The following is a 21,716-nucleotide window of genomic DNA, read 5'->3' on the forward strand; positions in this document are numbered from 1 at the left end:
GGGTGCAAATGGGCCCCCATTGTTGGGCCTCGCGGACCTGGTTGGAGTGATCTGACACGTTCAGTGACGACTTCGGCTTCGCATGCATACGAGAACACGTCCTCACACTGATGTTTACACACACACGCAGAATGCCTAATGCCTATGTATAGATCAGGCTCGAGCAACACCAGGATAGGGATCAGGTCACATTCCAATAGAGATTTATTGTGTTTACAACATGCAATAATGTTTGGAGTATTGTTTTATTGAAAAAAAATATCTATGTGTTGTATGTGTTTCAGAGATTAAAGGTTATATTATAGCACAGTTTGCTCTGTGCATGCAAAATGTATGGGTTTGTAAAGTTATCTGTCATGCATGCAAAACTTTTTCTCCACACTTTTATATTGCTGCCATTAATAATTTCTCCACTTTTAATAGAAACATCTGAAGTAGGCGATGTGTGCTTAAACCAGCTAAATCCAAACACTTCCAAAGCTGTGTTTTACTAAGCAGCCACAACTCAGCTGAAATGATTTTAACTAGGCGCTCTTGCTGACTTGGAGTTGGGGGATGGGGTTTAACGGAGGGGAGGGGAGGGGAGGGGGGCAACACGGGGTCACACAGGAGGAGAACGGGAGGGAGGGGGGTCGCTTTTTTTTCCTTTCTCTCCGAGCTCCAGGAAAAAAAGAAAAAGAAAAAAAAGAAAAAAAAAGGAAGGAAGCCATAGCAAGGCAGAGAAGCCCGAACCAAGTGAGGAGAGACGGATGGTGGGGGGAGGGACTGGAGCGAGAGCGCTGCTTATTGGTAGGCTGCGGCTCTCTCTCTGGATGGATTGACTTAGCACGGGTCGAATTACACCATTTGCCGTGCATTAGTTTGTTTTTCTCTCAGCCAGGAGAAGTTGATTCACTGCGACGCGCTCAACATATATATTTTTGGGGATTACAGCTGCACAAAAGGATACAAATAACCAATTCAGATGAGGTGAGTTCCTCGCCGCTACATGGATATACTTTGTTGCGCCGCATTACGCAGTGAAAGTCAAGGGGAAAACTAGAGAGCAGAAGTCTTTGCTGGGATACAAAATATTCCTTCTGACCACGTCGCTATGCTGCTCTGCAAAAACTGATGCTTGCATGGCAGAGAGGGTTCAGGTCCGGACTATTTTTACTAATCTAACATACTATTCATTCATCCCTTTTACCACTGGCAGCATTTATGTGCCCGTCCCGCTCCGGAGCGTCTTTCCAGCGCTCATAAACCAAATCGAAGCTGTTTACTCACCTCTGCCTTAGTGAGACAGTTTCTCCTGTCAGAAGTCTAAGTTCTAGGGTCGCATTATTAAACCGAGAATCAAACTGGTGAATTTAAAGTTATCTAGGGGCTGTTTATTCGGGTAAAGAAGCGCAGAGCGGAGTTTTGCGTAAATCTGGCTGCTCTTTTATTCTGGTGGATATGTGCTATATCATGCTGTCCGTCAATCCACACGCCCTCTACTATGTCAAATCAGCATTAAATCAATAATCGCGCAGGAGGTCAGAGCGCGGTGGAAGTTAGGAAGGGCAGCGCGTCGTTAATGTTTATGTCTTTTCCCTCTGGTTTCTGAAGTTAATAGTAGTGGAAGGGGGCTGGTGTACGGCCGTATGAGGGAGGGGGCTGTGTGGTCGTGGCAGAGCTTTGAAGATCAGTCATCAGAGCGCAGGGGCCCGGGGACGGAGACAGAGCAGGCAGTCCGAAGGCTCACATGCGTGCGGAGCTGAAATCTGTGCGCAACTGGATAAAAGAGAGAAGTGGGGTCCGGATGGATCTGAAAATAACAGGAATATCACACGCTGGGTGTTTTCTCTTAAATGGATTACCTGAGGAATATGATATTCAGTCGGATTGCCCCATTCATGAGTGAATTCGGATACTCCAGGTAGGTGTCCACCATGATTTTAATTATTGATTAAGTCTATTTTTGTTCTATTTTTACGACACTCTCTGTGTTGTATTATTAAGATGGAGCTCGGGTTTAATAAGGGACATGTCACTACTGGCTTTTAATCTATCCGGAGAGCTACTTTATGAACAGAATCCATGCAGGGTAAATCAAGTACGCAGATTTCAAAGTGTGCCCATTTTTCAAACTACATATGTGCTTTAAAAATCGGAATATTTTATTTTGAAATGTACACACAGATTATGATTGACCGACAGTAAAATCAGAGCCACGCCAGCTACTGTTGGTCCTCAACAGCCCTTTCATGCAGAGAAATGTCCTTCATTTTCTACAGTTTCAGTCACAAAAGCTAATATTTTCTATTGGGTGTTGCACAGAGTTGGTTTGAATGGCTTAAAGCGTGGATTTAAGTGTTCTGTGACATTTCGATTTAGCAGAAATCAACTTGGAATAAAGGCACATGATTGCACGGACCATGCTGGCCAACAGTATTAAACAATAAAAGCCGAGCAGGACGGCCAGCACTTGAAGGTTGTTTTCTGCTCACTCTGCGATGCCTTTAATCGATTTAATGTATTCCCGATTTCATTATGGTATTCTTCTGTTGGATAATAAATTGGAGAAGCGCTCGTAACCTTTTTGGAGGCAGCGCAGCGCGAGAGCCCAGCCCCGTGCATGCATTAGATGCTGTGGAGGCAATAAACGCAGCCCCATCACTGTTGTCAGTCCACTGCTGTCCCTCGCGTCTTTGTTGTCTTTTGTATGAGTCCCACATGTGGGCAAAGGGGATCTGAAAAGATTTACCACGGGTAAAACTTGAATGCCTTTACGCCCCAGTCCGCACAATGCAAGCATTAGAGCCCGGGCTGCTGCGTGGATTGTGTGCGCAAAAGAGGAGCGGAAGATCCCCACGCAAAACTTGAAAAATGACCAGCGAATGAAGGAAGAGGAGCAGGAGAATAATGGAGAAACAGAGATGATCAGTACGGTTGTTTCGTCTCGTAAGGACGCTTGTAAGTGTGAGAAGGTTAGAGTAGTTTTAGGACTTGTTCTGCTCTGTCTCATTATTTCAGAAAATGTGGCCAAATGAAGCAAATTAGCAAAATGAGATAATCAAAGAGCTTATTCTAAAGTTGTCACTATTGACCAACCTGGCGCGCTCAATTAATCTTTAAAAAGGACAAATATGTACACTCATTAATTTCAGTTTGTCTTTGGTCACAATTTTATTGGTGCGCTTCTCAAACCAGAGCAGCCCCTTTACAGAAGTAGAGAAATTTATAAAGCAGGTGTGAGTATGTCCCTGAGAATCTGTTGTGTCAGAGCTCTGTCACAGAGATGAGAGGGCTCCAGCTTAATCACCCAAACTGTATAAACTTGATATCGACAGGAGCGCCACGCTCCAGCCAGGTTAAACATCAGAACCAGCCGTGGGTTCCTTTGACAGCACAGCTGGCTGATGTGCCTCACTTCGCCTCACTGGTCGCGGGGTCAGAACTCAGCGACCAGAACAATCACCGTTAACCTCCACTACAGCCAGCCGTAACCCCGGAACAGCCGCCATTAAACCACACAGCCTTATGGTTGCACTAAACTGCTGCACAGAAATCAGTTTGTTCAGCGCTAAATTGGCTGAGTGGTAGAAGTTTGACCCTGTGTGCAGCATTTGGAGTCAATATGTTTATACAGGTTGCTTTGTTCCCCCAGAACCCCCTTTTGGGAGCCCCCAGAACAGCTTTCCTGAATCCAGGTCCACTGACCGGGGGTGGGGCTCTATTGTGTTGAGTTGCCCAAAGCCCCTTTTGTTTCTCGGTCACACCTGCAGCTCAGCCCCTTTGTGCTCCACTATAGTAGAACTACTGCTGAGAACAGCCTTTCTCCTGTTTCACTCCTCCTCTCGCAAGGTGGAGAAGAAAGGGAGGGAAGCTCGGTTTAGGGTGGCACAGCCCACTCCGTCTGCCAAATCTCTGAAGCAACAAGTCCAACCAAGCCCCTCAGAAGTGATCCTTAGGTAAATAGCACGCGATCAGGGGTAGTGGTTATTACTGAAGTGGGAAAAGGAGTAGTAATCATTTCTGGGCCTGTGTGGCTGCTCTAATCATCTGGCTGACTCACTTTCCTGTGTGGCTGCATCTTGATTACTTTCTCAGAGCCACAGCTGAGAGTTGAGACAACCGTGTTACAGGACGCATCCAGTTTTGGACAAACGGTCAGGCACGCTTACACACGCATTTAGACACACAGACACCAAGTGCTTGAAATGAAATGCCTGAAACTGAACTCCGGGGTTATCTGGTTTCTTGTGCTGTTTGGTTTACATCTCAGCATGGTGCTCGATGACAAGTCAAGCAGCCTCAAGCAGCAGCAGCAGCAGAAGGCATTGTTCTGCTGGGATTACAGCCACCCATCGCATCCTCACACAAGTTTGGGAATCTCACGCACTGCTGTTGTTTGCCATCCTTTTATTAGCCCCAATTCCTCCCAATAGGAACTCCCTGCAAAAACACATCCGTCCAGTGGTGCAGTGAGGACGTTATGGCTAACATATGCCGCTGAAAGCACGGCCAAAAGGAGAATATGTGCTAATCTGTCATTTTAAGATCGGAACACTAAATCTTCAGCCTTAACTACCAGAGCTGCGCTACAGACCCCGACACCCACCATCAGTAGAAACAGCAATCCAGCAGACCCCCCCCGCCCCCTCCCCTCCTCCTGTTTAACACCATGGGCCAGAGCCAACAACATCAGCAGGGAAAGAGTGTGGTTGTAGGACATTGAAAAGCCTGTAATAACAGAGGTAGAGTGAGGCCAGGCTGAATGGCACTGAGTTGCGTGACAAGCCCAGCGTCTCTAGGCTTGTTGAGGCCTATATGTGCATGCACGCACATACACACACCCACACACACATTCACACACACATACACACACTGGAGGGCAGCAACCAGAGAACGCAAAGGAATAGTCAATAGAAAACATGCTGGGCTCACTAGAGATTGAGAAGTAATTTTAGATCGCTGACCTCTGGATGTCTTCTGTTTCTGTTTTACATTAAAGTTTCTGAGGAAAGCCTTCGCCTCTGCAGTACGGCTATTACCATGCAAGGAATCATGGGAGATCGGAGCAGAGCTTCTGCCTCTGGTTGGGCTGTTTTTCTCCTGAATTGTTAAGTGAGGCAGAATGGCAGGAAAAAAGTATGTCTGTGCTTATGAAGAGGCGATATAGAGCAGGACTCTAAATTCTGACAACCAAGGAAATGATTTACCTGTGAACACGGCCAAGTTGGGGCTAGAAGCACAGCCTGCAGTCTGTATGATAGCACTATGGAATTGAAATGTGGAGCCTGGTTTATTTACCTTTCATAGCTCCTCTTTTTTTCTATTGTTGTGCGTTTGGTATCTATTCCTGTCCCAGGCTTCTCCCGGAAACTCAGCAATTTATTGCCTGGGTTTTAATACAGCACATCTCTGGGTGCGAGAACATCTGAACCGAGTAGTAAAAAAAAAAAAAAAAAAAAAATAGCTGTGATGCTTTTAAGGAACACTGCGGTCTCTCTTTGCTGAGCAGTAGCATCACTTCTCGTTTAGATTAAGTTGCTGACAGCTGTTCTTTTGTATAGATCTGGAAGCCTGTGTGCATAGATCTGTGGATCGTTTGTGTCCGGAGATTCATTTGTATCTAGATTAGAGTATAGTACTGCTGCAGCATCATCGATGTTTGTTGTTGTCGGAAGAGAAAGCAACCCTTTTTGCCCTCAGAGAATCTCTATTTTGTCAAAACATGAAACCTGTAATTTAATGATTAAGTGGACTAATTGAGATGAAGCGTTGTCTTATCCAGGCATTACTCAGTCATAATGACACTGCTCTTTCAAAGGCCTCAGTATCCCACAGAGTGCTGAATAGCCATGATTACACACTGTTGATGACTAAAACACACTGGCATTCCTTCTCCACCACTTCCATTCTTCTCGGTGACACATCATCATACAGAAACTGTTCAGACCAAAATTGGATTATTAGTGCCCGGAAAACACGCCGTGTGCTTAATATCAACATGTACACTTCAAAGCAGGGCGACCAATTTGTGTGTTTTATAGTCCATATACAAATGTCCAAAGGCTGACTCGTCTATATGCTTGACAACCAGGTGTATTAAAGTAACTTTAATGTTTTAAACTAAGTGTTCGGTTAGATTTGAAAAGCCCAAGGTGACCAGATTGTGAGTAACAACTTTTCACGTGGGCTTCAGTGATATGGTAACGTCCATAGATTGCCTGTGCTGGCTGCTGATCTGCCATGCTTCCTGTGTGGATCAATCAAAGCACTAATGGCTTGGCAGGCGGGGCTCGCAGACTGCACTGGAGCAGGTGTGCTTCGGGGCTAATTGAAAAATGAGTCAATACTGTGTGTGTATGTGTGTCTGTGTGTGTTCGTGTGTGTGCACATGCGTCAGTCTTTGCATTACCCCGTTTGAAAGAACGATTATGTGTGTGTGTGTGTGTGTGTGTGTGTGTGTGTCTGTGTGAATCCCAGTGTGCTCCCAGCTAATCCATCCCTCTGCCTGTGTGACGTCTCCCGGTAAATTGTTTATATCCGTTCAGGCTTTGCCTGCATGAATAATTTGTTTGCCTTATAAATATTTGAATGTACACCGATCATTAATATGCACAGACACAGTCTGTCTCTAAAGCACCCCTCCACGCACTAACATACACACTAAACCCCGCCACTCCCACAATAAATTATTACCAATGTAGTTGCTAGTGTATCATGTCTACAATCAGACGCTGTACAAACTACTGTACACAGAAATTACTACTATGTCAAAACAACTGTACATGACTGGATTGAAAGATGTGTGAATCACTGCACTGCAATCAAGCGCAGCAGCTCTGAGGAAGGTGTGGAGCAATAACAGCCAACAAAGCGCTAATAGAAGTCAGCTAAGGTCAGAGCAGAGGCCGTGCTACTGATGGCGATGAAGTTGCAATGTGCTGATTAGTGTTGAGCCTGGCCCAGGACAAACCAATCAGAGCACAGATGTACAGAGACAGCAGGCCCGCCACGTTTCTAACAGAGTGGACTTCCGCTGCATCCAACACACACGGAGACACCCCACCAGTCAGTTGGCTGACCTTCGTTTAGACAGCAGATGCAGGGAGAGGTAGAGGGGAAACGCCAAGCACTGCCACTGAGAGCTCAGTCATCAATAAGCCGGAGAGGGCGTTATGTGTGCCGTATGTTTCTATTTTACTAACATTGTGGGTGTCGGTAAGAGAGGAGAAACGGTTTGAGTTTAATGAAGGTTTAGCATTTGGCACATAAAACTACAGTTTGCAGCCGCGGGTTGAACATTGCACAAAACGCATTGCACGTCAAGCAACAAAAACGTGCTTTTTGTGTGTGTTTCCAGGTAACATCTCCACTAGTGTGAAACAGGAAGTGTCGTCTGAGCAGCCATGGGCCAGAGAGCTGCGCTTCTGCTCAGTGAGCTGCTGCTGCTGCTGCTGACAGCCTCACGCACTCTCCTCGCAATCAGCTTCCCCGAGGACACCGTACCCCTCGACGTGGTTGACGCACACTGTGAGTACACGCACGCATGTGAACTCAGCAGAGACGGGGGTAGAGATCACAATTACTGCAACATCACTGGAAAAAAAACAACTATCTTTAACATGCACTTTTTACCAACACACGGGAGTGAGGACAAACACGGGCAGCCTCCTTTTTCTAGCCGTGTCAGCAGTTCAGACACTAGCATGCCATATCCATTGTAATAAAATCAATCTGCTGTATGGTCAGTTGTAGCATTAAGTGGATTTCATTTTCATCTCTGTGATGGAAGAACAGAGATGTGCTGACATAGGCAGCCATTATCTAAGGCAGAAACACAACACAAATAACACACGCAGACATAATTATACAGAATATACACGAGGTATTTGTACTGTGCCATTATTTTGATTGCAGGAGGATTTGTATGAAGCACACACACAGCATATTTCTTTCTAATCAGTGCAGTCCCAGCTAAATGTAGCCAAGAGGTGAGTGTGGTTTACCCGCGTTCCTACCGCCAGTGTCTCATTAATAGTATGTGTGCGTGTGTTGTGTCCTCGCAGTTTCACGGAGGTACCCTGTGTTCAGAGGCAGGCCCTCTGGCAATGAGTCACAGCACCGCCTTGACTTTCAGCTGATGACCAAGATACAGGACACTCTGTTCATCGCTGGCAGGTAAACTCTCACACACACACTCCATCTCTCTCTCTCTCTTTCACACACCCTCCACCCCAATATACTCAGTCACTCCTTGGCAGGTAAACAGTGGCGTAAGAGGGGGAAAAAGCTCTTAGTGTTATTGGATCTGTGGCTTCTGGGCCTGCATCTGATGTATATGGCCTGTATTGATCCAGGAAAGGCGTCTATCATGCCGGTCTGACGCTCTGTCAGGGATTTCTTGGCATCTTAACATGTCTTTTTGGTATTTATGGGCACTGGGATTAATCTGACCGCCAGCACTAATATTGTAGCATGAAATCACTTTGACATCTACAGTATAAAACTCCCACCTCTGGAGCCCCCGTAATCACCACCACATGTATCACTGTTGGCAGATGAATCCTCCTGTTGTCAGTTTGGGGTATTCACATGTTTTTACAGAAAGTGAAGCAAAATGTTGCTCTCTAAGGGCCGATGAAATTTGATCCTCGGCGGTTTTATTACATTTTTTTTAAATAATCGGAGTATAATCAAAACAATACATGGTTGTCATGTGAAATGGTATAGCAGAGAGGATATTCAAGTTTTCACGTAACAGCCAGTTGCATAAAACCACAGTTCACTATGCATTTACTTGCTGTTTGTTGTTCACATGGTACGTTCAACCCGGCATTTAAATGAACTGTGTTTTAGTGTCATCATTTTACATGTTTTGACAGAAAAGTGCTCAGCTTTTAAAAGGGAAAAGATTGGTTTTAACCCGTTTCCCTCAGACTTTCTTTTACTGTGAACCAAAAAGTGCAAGAAGAGGCTGAAACCATACTTCACAGTAGATGAACCGTACCTCTAAGAATGTGAAAAATGAGAAATGGCCAAACTACCCAGCGGATGTCTTGAAAATGATATTTTTAATTTTGGCCTGAATTAATTTTTCATAAAAAAATGAACCCTTAAAGCCACAGATTTTTGTTTAAAAAAAAAGAAGAAAAACTGAAAATGATGAGCCCTGTATATTAATATGTATATAAGCATGTCCATGACGGTGCTGTGTCACTGAGCTGTGTGTTTTGTTGTTGTCTGTCCACAGAGATCAGGTGTACCTAGTCAGTCTGAGAGAATCCTACAGGAATGAGATCATTCCTTACCGGGTAAGATTCTCGCCACAAGCTGCTCTCTCAATCCACAAACACTAAAAGGGCTCCGTAGAAAATACAGAGCCATTCATCACAAACTGGACAGGTTGTAAAATGAGAGAGTGAAGAAGGGAGGACTGTGTGTGTGTGTGCGTGCGCACGACTCAGTGTGTGTATTCAGTGTGTCGTGCATGTGTCTAATGCTCCATGTTGGATTTTACAGAAGCTTACATGGCGATCGGGCCAAGCCGACAGAGAGATGTGTGCCGTCAAGGGAAAACACAGAGTACGTATTAAAAACCATCCACCTCACACCTTTTGTCCTGTATTCCACCACCCGGACAAAAGCTTAATTTGTGAGCAGAGAAGCTTGCTGCCTCTTAAGACGCCGTTCCATGTCGTGTGTCTGCTTTCAGGACGAGTGCCACAACTTCATCAAAGTGCTGGTGCCCAGAAACGATGACCTGGTGTTCATCTGTGGTACCAACGGCTTCAACCCCATGTGCAGATATTACAGGGTCAGTATGCAGTGCCAGGACCTGCCATAAGCCAAAGTTTGCAGGCTCAGATATGCACAAAATCGCACACATATCTGGATGTCTTTCTCTCTCGACAAAACTCCTCTAATGTGTGGGTGATCGTTGTGTTCCCTTCAGCTGGATAACCTAGAGTTTGATGGCGAGGAGATCAATGGACTGGCACGATGCCCATTTGACTCCAAGCAAACCAACGTTGCCCTTTTTGCTGGTAAGGGTCAAACTCACACACCCGCCAACACACATAGTTAGTCTTGCTGAAGACGAAGAAGAACTAATGTATTCCTACTTATGCTCTCATTATCACCTCTGTGTCTCTGCCACAATAAAAATGTGCCTGCAGCGATAACAAGTCAGCCAATTAAGCCTCATAAACGAAGAGGAACAACAAAGCATCGAAGAGCAGTGTATCCTAGTTTTCGGTGATGGTATTCCCTGTTTTGTTTTTTTAGAAGGGAAGCTGTATTCTGCCACTGTAGCTGACTTCCAGGCCAGTGATTCTGTCATCTATCGCAGCATGGGTGATGGCTCAGCCTTGAGGACCATCAAATATGACTCCAAATGGCTGAAAGGTACACAAATGCCTCTTCATCACACTCAATATTTATTCCGCTCTCCCCTCACCTTCCTGGAGATACACGTGTCTACCTGCCAGCTAGCTAAATGCCCATGGCGCCTTTGCATGGTGTAAGTATGTACGTGGCTGTCAGAGCTGTTTTTGGAGTGATAGAGATCTCTCCTGCCTTGCCAAGCTCCATGGGGATATGTCCTGTTCTCTCCCAGGCAATCTAGGTCACCCCCAGTCATATACAGCCTTGTACAAATCCCTGAAATATTCAACATGCACAGTGGTGGTGACGGTGCAGAAACACACTTCAACTCTCTGCCTCTGTCTCTCCCTCAGAACCTCATTTCCTGCATGCAGCAGAGTATGGGAATTATGTGTACTTTTTCTACCGAGAGATTGCAGTGGAGCACAGCAATCTGGGCAAGGTAAGACAGTGCACCTGCCATTTATAATGCATTACATATTCCGCACAGCGACAGTATGCGGGCCTTTATCCAAAAAAGGCTTACACCTCCCCCAGTGCATGTGTTTCTGCCACAAATGGCCCAAGTGATAATGGAGCCCATTCAGGCGATGACAGTATATCGCATTAGAATACACGAAAAATTTCAACAGCCAGTGTTTGCTGGGAATGTTCTACTAATGTAAAACCATTACACAGTGAGAGGATTTGTCTCTTCCGGAGATTTTGCGCTCTGCGTCTGCCTCTCCCTATGACACGCACACACGCAGAGGGCATTAGTATGTTCCAGGCCAAACTTCAGCTTTGACCGCAGCTCATCTCATCCTGAGCTGGTCTGGCCGAGCCGCAGGAAGCCAGCATCCTCCATCAGCCACCAGCCAATAAATATTTCAACCCTACTAATGCTTGGGTGACACCTGGCCTCTGATGGAGGTTTGCACTGGTGAATTATTAAAACACTCAAAGCCAACTGCTTCACACACTTCATTTATACGCTAAGCCTTTGTAATATGTGCAATAAAACACGCATTCACACCGTGCTGCATTGGATGGGTTTTTTTTTTTTTTTTTCCACATTTGCTCCAGTCAGGGTGAACAAGCTCCACACACCAAGTCAAAGATGAGGGCGTGTGTTTGTTAAGTCGTCTGTGGCAGAGTTGCTACAGGATGGAGAGATGCATTCATTATTCAGCACGCTGAAGTGTTTTTAGTGACGTTCGCTCAGCTGCCTTCCTCTTCCACCCCGTTCCCCGCAGGTCGTGTATTCTCGTGTTGCCCGGATCTGTAAGAATGACGTCGGTGGGTCACAGCGGGTGCTGGAGAAGCACTGGACATCTTTTGTGAAGGCGAGGCTGAATTGCTCCGTGCCTGGGGAGTCTTTCTTCTACTTCGACGTGCTCCAGTCCATCACTGACATCATCAACATCAACGGAGTTCCCTCTGTGGTGGGTGTGTTCACCACCCAGATGAACAGGTGAGCCACGGCCGCTGTTAGTTGTTGAATTAACCGATCCTGAGGCGCGAAATAAGATGCTTAGAAGCCAAACATGGATGTTACATTGATGTCTTTATCTCTCCACAGTATTCCAGGGTCAGCGGTGTGTGCCTTCTCCATGGCTGACATAGAGAAAGTATTCTGGGGCCGGTTCAAAGAGCAGAAGACTCCCGACTCCGTGTGGACTCCATTTCCAGAGGAGAAGCTGCCCAAACCTCGGTAAGGACTTTTTTATTGAGCAGGTGGAGCATGACTCAGCAGCTGTTTACCACCTGTCATTTTCCCCTTTTCTTAACCCTTCTTTGTCCAGGTTAAACCCAGTGCAATCAAATCTTTTTCACTAGTACCGGACCAAGTTATTAGCGTTGACCCAGTACACGCATTCACCATCTGCTGATGATTAAATAATTAATTTGGCATAATTAGACGCCGTGCATATTTAACCTGTTTACAGTCAGCACGTATATTTGCAGCCCAGCCCTCTGTCCAAAACACAAAGTCCAGAAAGCACCTCATTACCCCAGTGAATCATTGATGGAGGATAACCATGCATATGTATATTTTATGTTTCCAGCTGAGGCCTTTTTGTGATCCTAATAAGCACCTGCTCCTCAGCCCCCACCCTCTGGTTGCACTTTTCATCCAGTTCAATACACGCTATTATTACTCCCTGGTGTGTGATCATATGGGCCGATCTTTGACCTTTTGCCCTCTGTGTGTGTGCACCCTCCATTCCAGACCCGGGTGCTGCGCAGGTTACGGTCCAGCTGCATCCTTAAAGAGCTCCATTGAGTTCCCGGACGATACCCTGCAGTTCATCAAGTCGCACCCTCTCATGGACACAGCTGTGCCTTCCATAGGGGATGAGCCTTGGTTCACCAAGACTCGCGTCAGGTAAATGCAGATGCACGTTTTTATTGCAAACTCATTTTTACGTTTAACCAAATATGTTGAACTTCTCTGGTTGCATGAATGTTTAATGCAGCCTCATGAGAAGCAGCACTCCAAGAACGTTGACCGAACAAAATGATATTACGATATGATCAAAGAAAACGTATGATGTATGAGTTTGATGCAAACTTTCATTAATCAATGCTCCTGACACCTTCTGGTCAGTACTGATACAGTATGGAGGTTCAATACCCAGTTAACAATCTGTCACACATGGAGATATCAACATTGACATGTCTCTTAATATAACATGCAATGAAGTAAAAAAAAAATGTTTGACCTTCAGTAAATGACAAGCTGGAGTGATTTATGTATTCAAAATGCCTTGTCCTGTTTTAATGGGATAACCCCTGCTGTGAGTAACACATGCTTCTCTGCTGTGTGTGTAGGTACAGACTGACAGCACTGGCTGTGGACAATGAAGCAGGACCTCACAAGAACTACACCGTGGTGTTCATCGGAGCTGAGTCAGGGGTCGTCCTCAAGGTTTTGGCAAAGACCTCCTCTGTTTCCCTGAATGACAGCCTGCTTCTGGAGGAGATAGATGTCTTCAACAAGGCAAAGTAGGGATACACGCACTTTCACCCTCTCTCTGTCTGCTTCTGTTCTCCTTTTCTCTTCCCCGTCTGTCCTCTGGCGGAGGAGTCAGCAAGTCTTAAAGTGAAGCTTCCTGGCTGAGACAGCGGGGCCTGTCTGTCTGCGTTCTGTGCATGTGCAGCGCGTGTGTAATTTCATTTTTCTTTGTGCTTATTTGTGGATGCTAACACACCGCCGCCGCGTGACAGAGGTTAAAATCCTGTTAAATTGTGAGAAAAGGCTTTATGTGACTTCTTCCACCTAACAAGTGATTAAATCTACCGAGACTGAAACGGCAGACAGTCTTATCTGATAAACCTCTGATCAGGTTTCTCGCTTCCCTTCCCAGGTGCCTGTCTAACCACGAGGATGACAAGCGTGTCCTCTCGCTGCATGTGGACAAAGACGCTCACAGCCTGTACGTTGCCTTTTCAAGCTGTGTCATCCGTATTCCCCTGAGTCGCTGCGAAAGGCATTCGTCCTGCCACAAGTAAGTGACACCCTTATGTGCATGCAGGGGGTTAAATGTGCTTTGAGCAGCCGGTCATAGGTTTGTGACTTTATTGTTTTGTTTTTGTCATAAAAGGAACGATAACAGCCTCGCATTATGCCTTGCGGTTAATGTTCAGCCAGTCACAAATTATTATAGTGCATTTCCCAGAATGATTTAACCTGGTGGTCTATGTGTGTGTGTGTGTGGCAACCAGGTCCTGCATTGCATCGAGGGATCCGTACTGTGGCTGGAAGCCTCATGGAGCCTGTGAGAGGATACAAGCTGGTGTTTTGTGAGTTCAAGCCTCAGCTGCATTACAAAGTGCAAATACTACAGAGGAGAAAATGAGATAACAAGGAATTTGATTAATCTCTCTCCACCTCCTCTTTTCCTCTCTCTTCTCAGGTCTGAATATGAGCAGGACATTGAATTAGGAAACACTGCCCACCTGGGAGACTGTCACGGTACGAATCTCATCTCCATGCCATGCCATCTCTCCTGAGACACACATACACAGATACACATACACTGACACACACACACGTGCGCTCATGTACGCAAATGAAACACAAACTCATCTCCACACACACCATGAGCCTGCACACTCACACCAGTAACCACTCCAGTAACTTGCCCCTACATAAGTCTATGTGCAGTATTAACACACACATCTGCATACAGTACATGGCCACCTGTAACTTGTGCCGCCCGTGAGGCAGAAACATGGACATGTACAGTTAAGGGTCATGCTCAGTTGGTGCAAATGGTCGAGGGCTTCAGACATCTTCAGAAAATGTGCCTTGACTGATTTTGCTTTAAAACTTCCGTCCCTTCATTTGTACCAACTAAACATGACCCAGGCTGAACCCCAGTATTGATCAGAACCAGAGGGCTTCTAGTGACTCCAGTGAGAGAAGGACACTGCGAGCGAGTGCTTTATATCTTCATTATTAAACCAACTAAACTGCACTCTTGGTGTCTCTTAGGGATTTTAGTTTTTACTTCTGAATTCCCTTATACTGATTTCTTGTTCTTTTAATTCTTTTAGCGTTTTTGGGCACTACATCAGCGCCAGATTACAAATCATTTGGCGACCCTACCTCTGGTTAGTTTGATCTTTTACTCAAATGGTTTCTTTCCTTGAGTTCAGCATCTCCAACCCTGTCTTTCCACCACTGCCACCATTCATCTTTTCTTACCAAGCACCTCCTGAATGCTAACATCACCTGCTTCATCTTCATCGTCACGAACACCAGATTCACCAGGCGATATCAGTGCTCTGTCTCAGCACAGATTCACTTCCTCCTTTTCACTCATCACTTCCTGTTCCGATCCCTCCTCCCTCTTGCATGCCCACCCACCATCCTTTGGCATCCTTACTGTTGTGTACCAACTCCTCTTTGAACCTCAGTATCCTCTCTTTTTCCCAAATTGTTAAAGTGAAAAAAACATGTACTTTCATTGGTCTGTGAATGTGATAACACAACACTTTGTCAAAGGTTAACTGTGGTTTATTCATTATTTTGTCAGACACTAACCTTAAAAATTACCCATTGCCTATGCCTACTAACTGGGATGATAACAGTATGCTTTACCCACGTCTGCACAGTTTGTTAACAGTTTGTTTGTCACCACAGACATGGAGTTTTCATCAGCGCCAGTCACTGTCCACCCCAGTGGGCCCATACACCCCCCAGTACTCATACCCACTCAGAGCCCCAGCTCTGGACCTGGTCCAGAGCTCTACGGCTCAGGCTTTGTGCTGCAGGATGACCCAGCCACCTCCCATTCTTTAGACTCTATCCCAGGGGGCCAAGAGGGTAAGGCCCGCAGGGAGGCAGCCAGCATGCTGCATTGAGCCTGATCTGATAGCTGCCAACAGCTCACACTAAGCCACACAAATGAGAATCCACACATAGGCTCACATATGCAAACACACACGTGCACACAGTGGCAGCTATTTAGGGTTTCCATTAGTTTCAGATAGGCATTTTCATACATAATTTATGTAACTATACATATTATATTTTCATGTTGTTTTGTTTAAATTGCAATTTTCTTATGTTCTTTCTTTCTTTCTTTCTTTTCAATTATTTATTCCCAGTTTTCTAATCATTAAACCTTACACACGCTGTTTCTTTATAATCTTTTGTTTGGATTTAGTTTCTGTCTCTGCCAGTGTAGTTTTTGTTTTTAACTCTAGCTCTAGTAACAGTTTACCCTGGCTGGTAGATCATTGACTGGGCCTGCTCTGCCACATCACCAATGTGGCCGCACGGTGGATGACTAACTCTTTCAATGTCTGTGGTTACTAACAAACTTCCAGTCAAGCAGTAGCTGTCTCAACACCTGGAAGGCAAGCACTGCTTCTCTTTCCTTTGAACAACTTCATGCTGGTTGATCTCTTGTGCGAAAAGATTGATTTGACTCGCTATATCAGATAAGAGTGCATTCCTAACCCTTTCGTACCGGTTAAACGCATGACAGAAAGGCTGTAGTGAAACGTGGATCAAGGCAACACAAGTCTTCCCTTCTGAACTAACAAAGCACTGCTAGTTGCAGATGGTGAAATGGATGTGGGTACCTAACAGCTTCTGCCAATTTTCACCATAATTCTTCTTCATCTGGGTTTAGATGACTAGGAGTGTGTCGGTATTTATGGAATTTGGTTGTGGTTGACTGGCTACCTTGTATAGGGGGAGGTGTAAAAGCAGAAACTCATGCATGATTGTGTTCACACATAAACATGCACAATTCTGCTGCTGAATGGGGAGGGATGCCTCACTGAGCACTTTGACATTCTTCGCCAGGGGGTTAACCAATGCCTCAATGTTTTGTAGGTGTGTGGGATATCCAAGCAGGTGAGACCAACCAGATGGTCCACATGAACATCCTCATCACCTGCGTGTTTGCTGCTTTCCTCATGGGTGCTCTCCTAGCTGGTCTGATTGTTTTCTGCTACCGAGACTCATTCCTCCGTAAGCCAAGACATGTCCACAAGGATGCAGAGTCTGCACCGTCCTGCTCCGATTCCACTGGGAGCTTTGTCAAGCTCAACGGCCTCTTTGACAGCCCCGTGAAGGTACGCCATAAAAACAGCTCCAATGCTACATCAAACTTTTTTATGCAGAGGAGTTATTGAACAAGATGCGAAAGGTGTCTAACCTCATTTGATTTGTTGTCACAATCTTAGGAGTACCAAACCAACATTGATTCTCCAAAGCTTTACACCAATCTGCTGAGCAATGGCAAAGACGTCAATACAGCCAACGGTGACACCAAGACCATGATCCTGCGGGAAGGCTGTCAGCCGCCTGAGCTGGCTGCCCTGCCTACACCTGAGTCCACCCCTGTGCTTCAGCAGAAAGGTCTGCAGCCCATCAAAAACCAGTGGGAGAGAGCTCAAGGGAAGGCCAGTGGGCCCCGTAAGGAGTCCAACTCATCAGTGAAGAGTCCTCAGTTCCTTCCTTCTTCTACTTCTCCTCCTAACTCTAACTCCCACCCACCTCATCTCACCCTGGGCCATTCCCACATCCCGAGTGCAGTTGTCCTGCCCAATGCCACACATGACCACCCTAACTTTGACAATGGAGATGATACACTGCCACATTCGTCTGAAAAGAAGCTGAAGAATCCAGATCCTAAGGGAAGTCGGAAAGACCAGAAGAGGTCTGTGGATGCCAGAAATACCCTAAATGACCTTTTAAAACACCTCAATGACTCTGTGGCCAACCCCAAGGCCATTCTTCAAGAGGGATCAGGGCCCTGCCCAAGGCAGCAGCTCACACTGGAGCCCATGGAGGAACTGACTGAGGTACCCCCCAGGGTGCCCAGCCGGGAGGCTTCTCTGTACTCTCCCTCATCCTCCCTGCCGAGGCACAGCCCCACCAAGAGGGTTGACGTGCCCATGCCCACCACTCCCACCACGCCAACGGGCAGCCTAAGCATGGGGGGCACCCTGGAGAGGCAAAGAGGGGGCTATCAACTCCACCGGAGTGCCTCTCAAAGGCAGTCCTTATCCACCTCACCAAATGGGGTAACCATGGGGGTGTCTGTGTCTCGCCAACACAGTATGAACAGAGGGGGTTACATGCCCCCAACACCCCCCTCCAGACTTGACTCCCATGGCGGAGTGATGGGGGCAGGAATGCACTCAGCCCACCCATCCTCTGTTTCTCGACAGAGCAGCTACAGTGGGCATTGCTCACTCCCTCGCACGGGGCTTAAACGGACCCCATCAATAAAGCCAGATGTGCCCCCTAAACCCAACGGGTTTTCACCACAGACTCCACAGATGCGAGTGGTCAATAAGTACAGTTATTGAAGGAGCAAGGACACTTCTGAGTGAGCTCTTGGCCTTGACTGTAGAGCTTTGAGCCCTGAGGGCTTTGGGGGGGCTACGGATGGGGTAGGGCCTATTGTGTGTTTGTGTATCAGCTTGAGGTGTTTTCCCCCTTTAAATGATATGCACATTCACTCACACTAAAAAGGGAAAATCACACATGTGGCCAAAGATACTCCTTGGGGCTTTTTTGCCCCCTATGTCTCCATCTCGCTCCCTTGTCACGGTAGCCACAAGATATGAACAGTGGACAGTGGTCAGTCTGCTGCTCCTCATTGTATCTGGGCTTGGGTGTCGCCCGTTCCCATATCAGGTACGAGGTTTAGGACACTAGCTAGGGCCGCTATGGCATCTGTGCGTGTGGTACCAGGACAAAAACAGTGAAATACTTGAAGAATGGGTCTCATTTGTCACTGCCCTTGAGCACTGTCTTCCCACTAATGTGAACTGAACAAAGAGACGAGGTAGGCCATGCCTTTGTTAGTAAGATGGCTGGGGGCAGAGGAGAGGAAAACTGAAAAATCATAGCGTGCGTGTTGCTTAAGATACATATGACTGCAAACAACTGAATCAAGCAGCAAACGAACAAAGAAAAAGCGTGCAAATGAATGTGTTTGTGTGCGTGTGTGTGGGTTGACTGGAAAGCAGGTTTGTGTAAAGGCAGTACACGTAATTGGCTTTCATATTTGGTTATCAAGAGCGGTGCCACATGCCAGAGGATGCACCTTAAGATCTGTCTAAGACCTGAGTCACTGTCTCTCATTTCAACAATATTATATCTTCTCCGCTCTTGTTTGAACCCATCTGAACTGATCCTAAACCATATTTTTTTGTGTCACACTGTAGTGTTTCTGGTAATTAGGTTAGGCTGACGTGAAGTTGGTCATGCTAGATGTATACTGGGACAGGGAAATTTTACATAGTACATTTGCTGCTATTGGTTTTAGACATGGGCGTTTGTCTTGGATTTTTTTCGCTACCAGACTTTGATAGCCCTCGATATGGGTGTGCACATCTGCTTGTGTGTGTGTGTTTGTGTGTTATATTGCAGATAGAGGCCACGCAGTACAGTTTTCAGTAACCAAAAGCACTGTTAAAACTGATTCATGGCAAAGAAAAAAAAAGGTTCTCTCCAAGACTGAAACCTCCTCTAACCTCCACTGCCCCTTTGTAGGACTTTACTGGTGGTTCAAGAGACTTCTTTCTTTATGTAGCAACGGTATTAAGAAAAACATTTCTCATCTCATTCTATAAATGAATTTTGAACAACATGATTTGCCTTTGTAATGTTATAATGTGTTATTTAAAGAATTTACCATATGAAACTAAAGCAACACCAATGGTTTAGCCCATGTATATGAATTCAACATTTCAGGGCACTTCTCTTCTGTTAAACTCGTGTGTCCCCTAATAGAGGAATACTAGAATTTTCTTCATACATTAATCCTATTAAAGGTATATAAACTGACCCTAGAACAATACATGGATGTAACACCTCTGTCATCTGCCGTGCTGGTTCTGCAGCCCGTGTTCCCTGTGCAGCCTCCCTGCGAGTGGCCAGTGTACAATCAACACAACATTTACCAATGTGTCCAAATGAGTCATGCTGGGAATGACAAGATCCTGTACATACTTAAATATTATAAATAAGGAGTATAAATATTTTTAGGCAAGTGAACCTGAATCTGTGCATTGTGTGCCTTATTCACAAAATGAACTAGTACATTGTATAATATTGGCAAAGTCAATTGGTCCTCTGTATGTTATTGTCATATACTACATAGACAATTTTTATATTAGCAATTTGAAAAACAGCAGGATGTGTTGGGAAAAAAAATCACTCCCTAATCCAAACCGAAGTGATCTGAAAAACAAATTGTCTGAATAACATTCCACTTGTGAATGCTATTTGTACAAAAGGACAGTCAAAAAGACAATAATTTGGGGTATAAATCAGTTTCTCTCCCTTACTGTCGGTGTTGAAAAGAATGGTGTTAATCCACCACGTAGAGGTGCCATGCAGTGAATGTATTTTCTTGACAGTGGGATGTAGGGTGGTTAGACCTCGTACTGTGGAGCAGTCGGCTCAACGCAGCACATCCTGCCCACAGCCAATGTATTAACACAGTGTTCATGTGAAATCCGTCTGTTGGCATGGGCGGTGGTCACGCAGAATCTGTAATTCCCCAGGATTGCAGTGGCAGGAATTGTTTCTATTGGCCAGTAGGGACGACTGAGGGATCATTTCTCTTAGCAATGGGTACATTATTTGGGTGACATCTGCAATCCTATCCGAGTGTCAGCTGCCTGTTCAGCCCAAAGCCGCATTTTGTTTACAAGTGATGATTGTATGTAAAGACTTTCTGCCTGTCATCTAAACCAGTGTTTGGGCTCTCTTTTCTACTCGACACGTGCACACTGACATCACAAACATACACTCAACATAGACTGCTCAACTGCCTTGTACATTGCAATATGAACTGGGTCTTTGTGTTGCAATCTAAATTGAAGCCTTTATATTTCTGAGCTCGGTGTATGTGCAGATGAACCGGATTTTGTCACGTAATTTTGATTTAAATACTGTGCAACATGGCGATGCAAGGCCAGCTGTATATATGGTCTCCAGAGTATTTGAGCGTGTAGATATGTTGTAAAGTTGTACTGTGAATGTGTAAATAATAATGATGGTCTTTGTTTCATGATATTTTTTGTTGATTTTTTTAACACGGCATGTATAGTTGAAATAAAACATTACTGCACAGAAAGAGAGGCCTTGTTTTTTTGTTTTTGTTTTTTCAAGTCATGGTATTTTAACCAGTTGAGTTTCAAAAGTTGGCTCTTTATGTTATGTCACAGACCATGATGAGAGGCTGCAAACAGTTAAATCAGATGCTTAGTGTCTTTGCAAATCCAGCCTAAGAGCAACGAGATGTTTTCAGTACTTACAGCATGACTTGGGTGGAGGTTATTTATCTGTCCAAGCTGAGGTCTGTGAGCTGACTATCAGAGACATTAAGAGTCTGCAGAATGATTAAGAGCTTGAGACTATTTTTAGAGCTGGGTTGTTTTGAAGTTTGGGGCCCGCGCGGAGTCAACCACACCAGATAGCATGTGGGAAAGTTTCCAGGGTAGTATGTTGCTGTAGACATCAACATCTGGGCTAACTGCTGCTCAAGGCATAAGATCTGAGCCACCAATTAGCTGTAGAGGAATGCACACACACACACACACACACACACACACACTAGATAATGCATACATTTAGATGCATGCAGCATCAACATCCAATGCATGATGTTACGCACAGATAGGCTTGTAATAGGATTAGCTGCCAACAACAAAGAAACAAAGGAGTGATGGTTGGATGAAGAATAATCACTTTGATGTGTTTCTGATATTCAGACTGGAAAATAATTAAACTGCTTGTTCTTCATGTCTCAGAAAGACTAAAAACATGCAATCACGTGTGCTTCATGTGCTGCAGTGCTGAACTTCCAGGCGTTCGTGTGTAGTTCACA

The 21,716-nt window shown here is 45.4% G+C and overlaps 1 protein-coding gene across 6 annotated transcripts; it reads left to right on the forward strand.

Moving 5' to 3' along the window:
• The first annotated feature begins 759 nt into the window (after nt 1-759).
• Nucleotides 760-20,963, forward strand: sema6d (semaphorin 6D). 6 transcript variants are annotated; one of them, XM_076731828.1, is made up of 20 exons: nt 842-969; nt 7,340-7,509; nt 8,046-8,157; nt 9,230-9,290; nt 9,499-9,561; nt 9,692-9,793; nt 9,932-10,022; nt 10,264-10,383; nt 10,716-10,804; nt 11,598-11,815; nt 11,924-12,055; nt 12,575-12,730; nt 13,177-13,350; nt 13,713-13,853; nt 14,071-14,148; nt 14,262-14,320; nt 14,905-14,961; nt 15,494-15,676; nt 16,697-16,938; nt 17,050-20,963. In XM_076731828.1, exons 2-20 carry the CDS (start codon nt 7,386-7,388, stop codon nt 18,178-18,180), a joined length of 3,333 nt encoding a protein of 1,110 aa, XP_076587943.1. In that variant the 5' UTR covers nt 842-969; nt 7,340-7,385; the 3' UTR covers nt 18,181-20,963. The 6 variants fall into 6 exon arrangements, with proteins under 6 accessions (XP_076587985.1, XP_076587943.1, XP_076587967.1 ...); XM_076731836.1 differs by lacking the exon at nt 842-969 and adding an exon at nt 1,672-1,903; XM_076731852.1 differs by lacking the exon at nt 15,494-15,676.
• Nucleotides 20,964-21,716: the final 753 nt, after the last annotated feature.

The sequence above is a fragment of the Chaetodon auriga genome, chromosome 1, assembly GCF_051107435.1.
Source record: "Chaetodon auriga isolate fChaAug3 chromosome 1, fChaAug3.hap1, whole genome shotgun sequence".
In the NCBI taxonomy this organism is placed as follows: domain Eukaryota; kingdom Metazoa; phylum Chordata; class Actinopteri; order Chaetodontiformes; family Chaetodontidae; genus Chaetodon; species Chaetodon auriga.

Coding starts and splice junctions, on each gene's coding strand:
- sema6d (XM_076731828.1), top strand. CDS start 7,386: ATGGGCCAGAGAGCTGCGCTTCTGCTCAGTGAGCTGCTGCTGCTGCTG. Junction 9,291..9,498: donor ATGAGATCATTCCTTACCGG/GTAAGATTCTCG, acceptor TGGATTTTACAG/AAGCTTACATGGCGATCGGG. Junction 14,321..14,904: donor CCACCTGGGAGACTGTCACG/GTACGAATCTCA, acceptor TAATTCTTTTAG/CGTTTTTGGGCACTACATCA.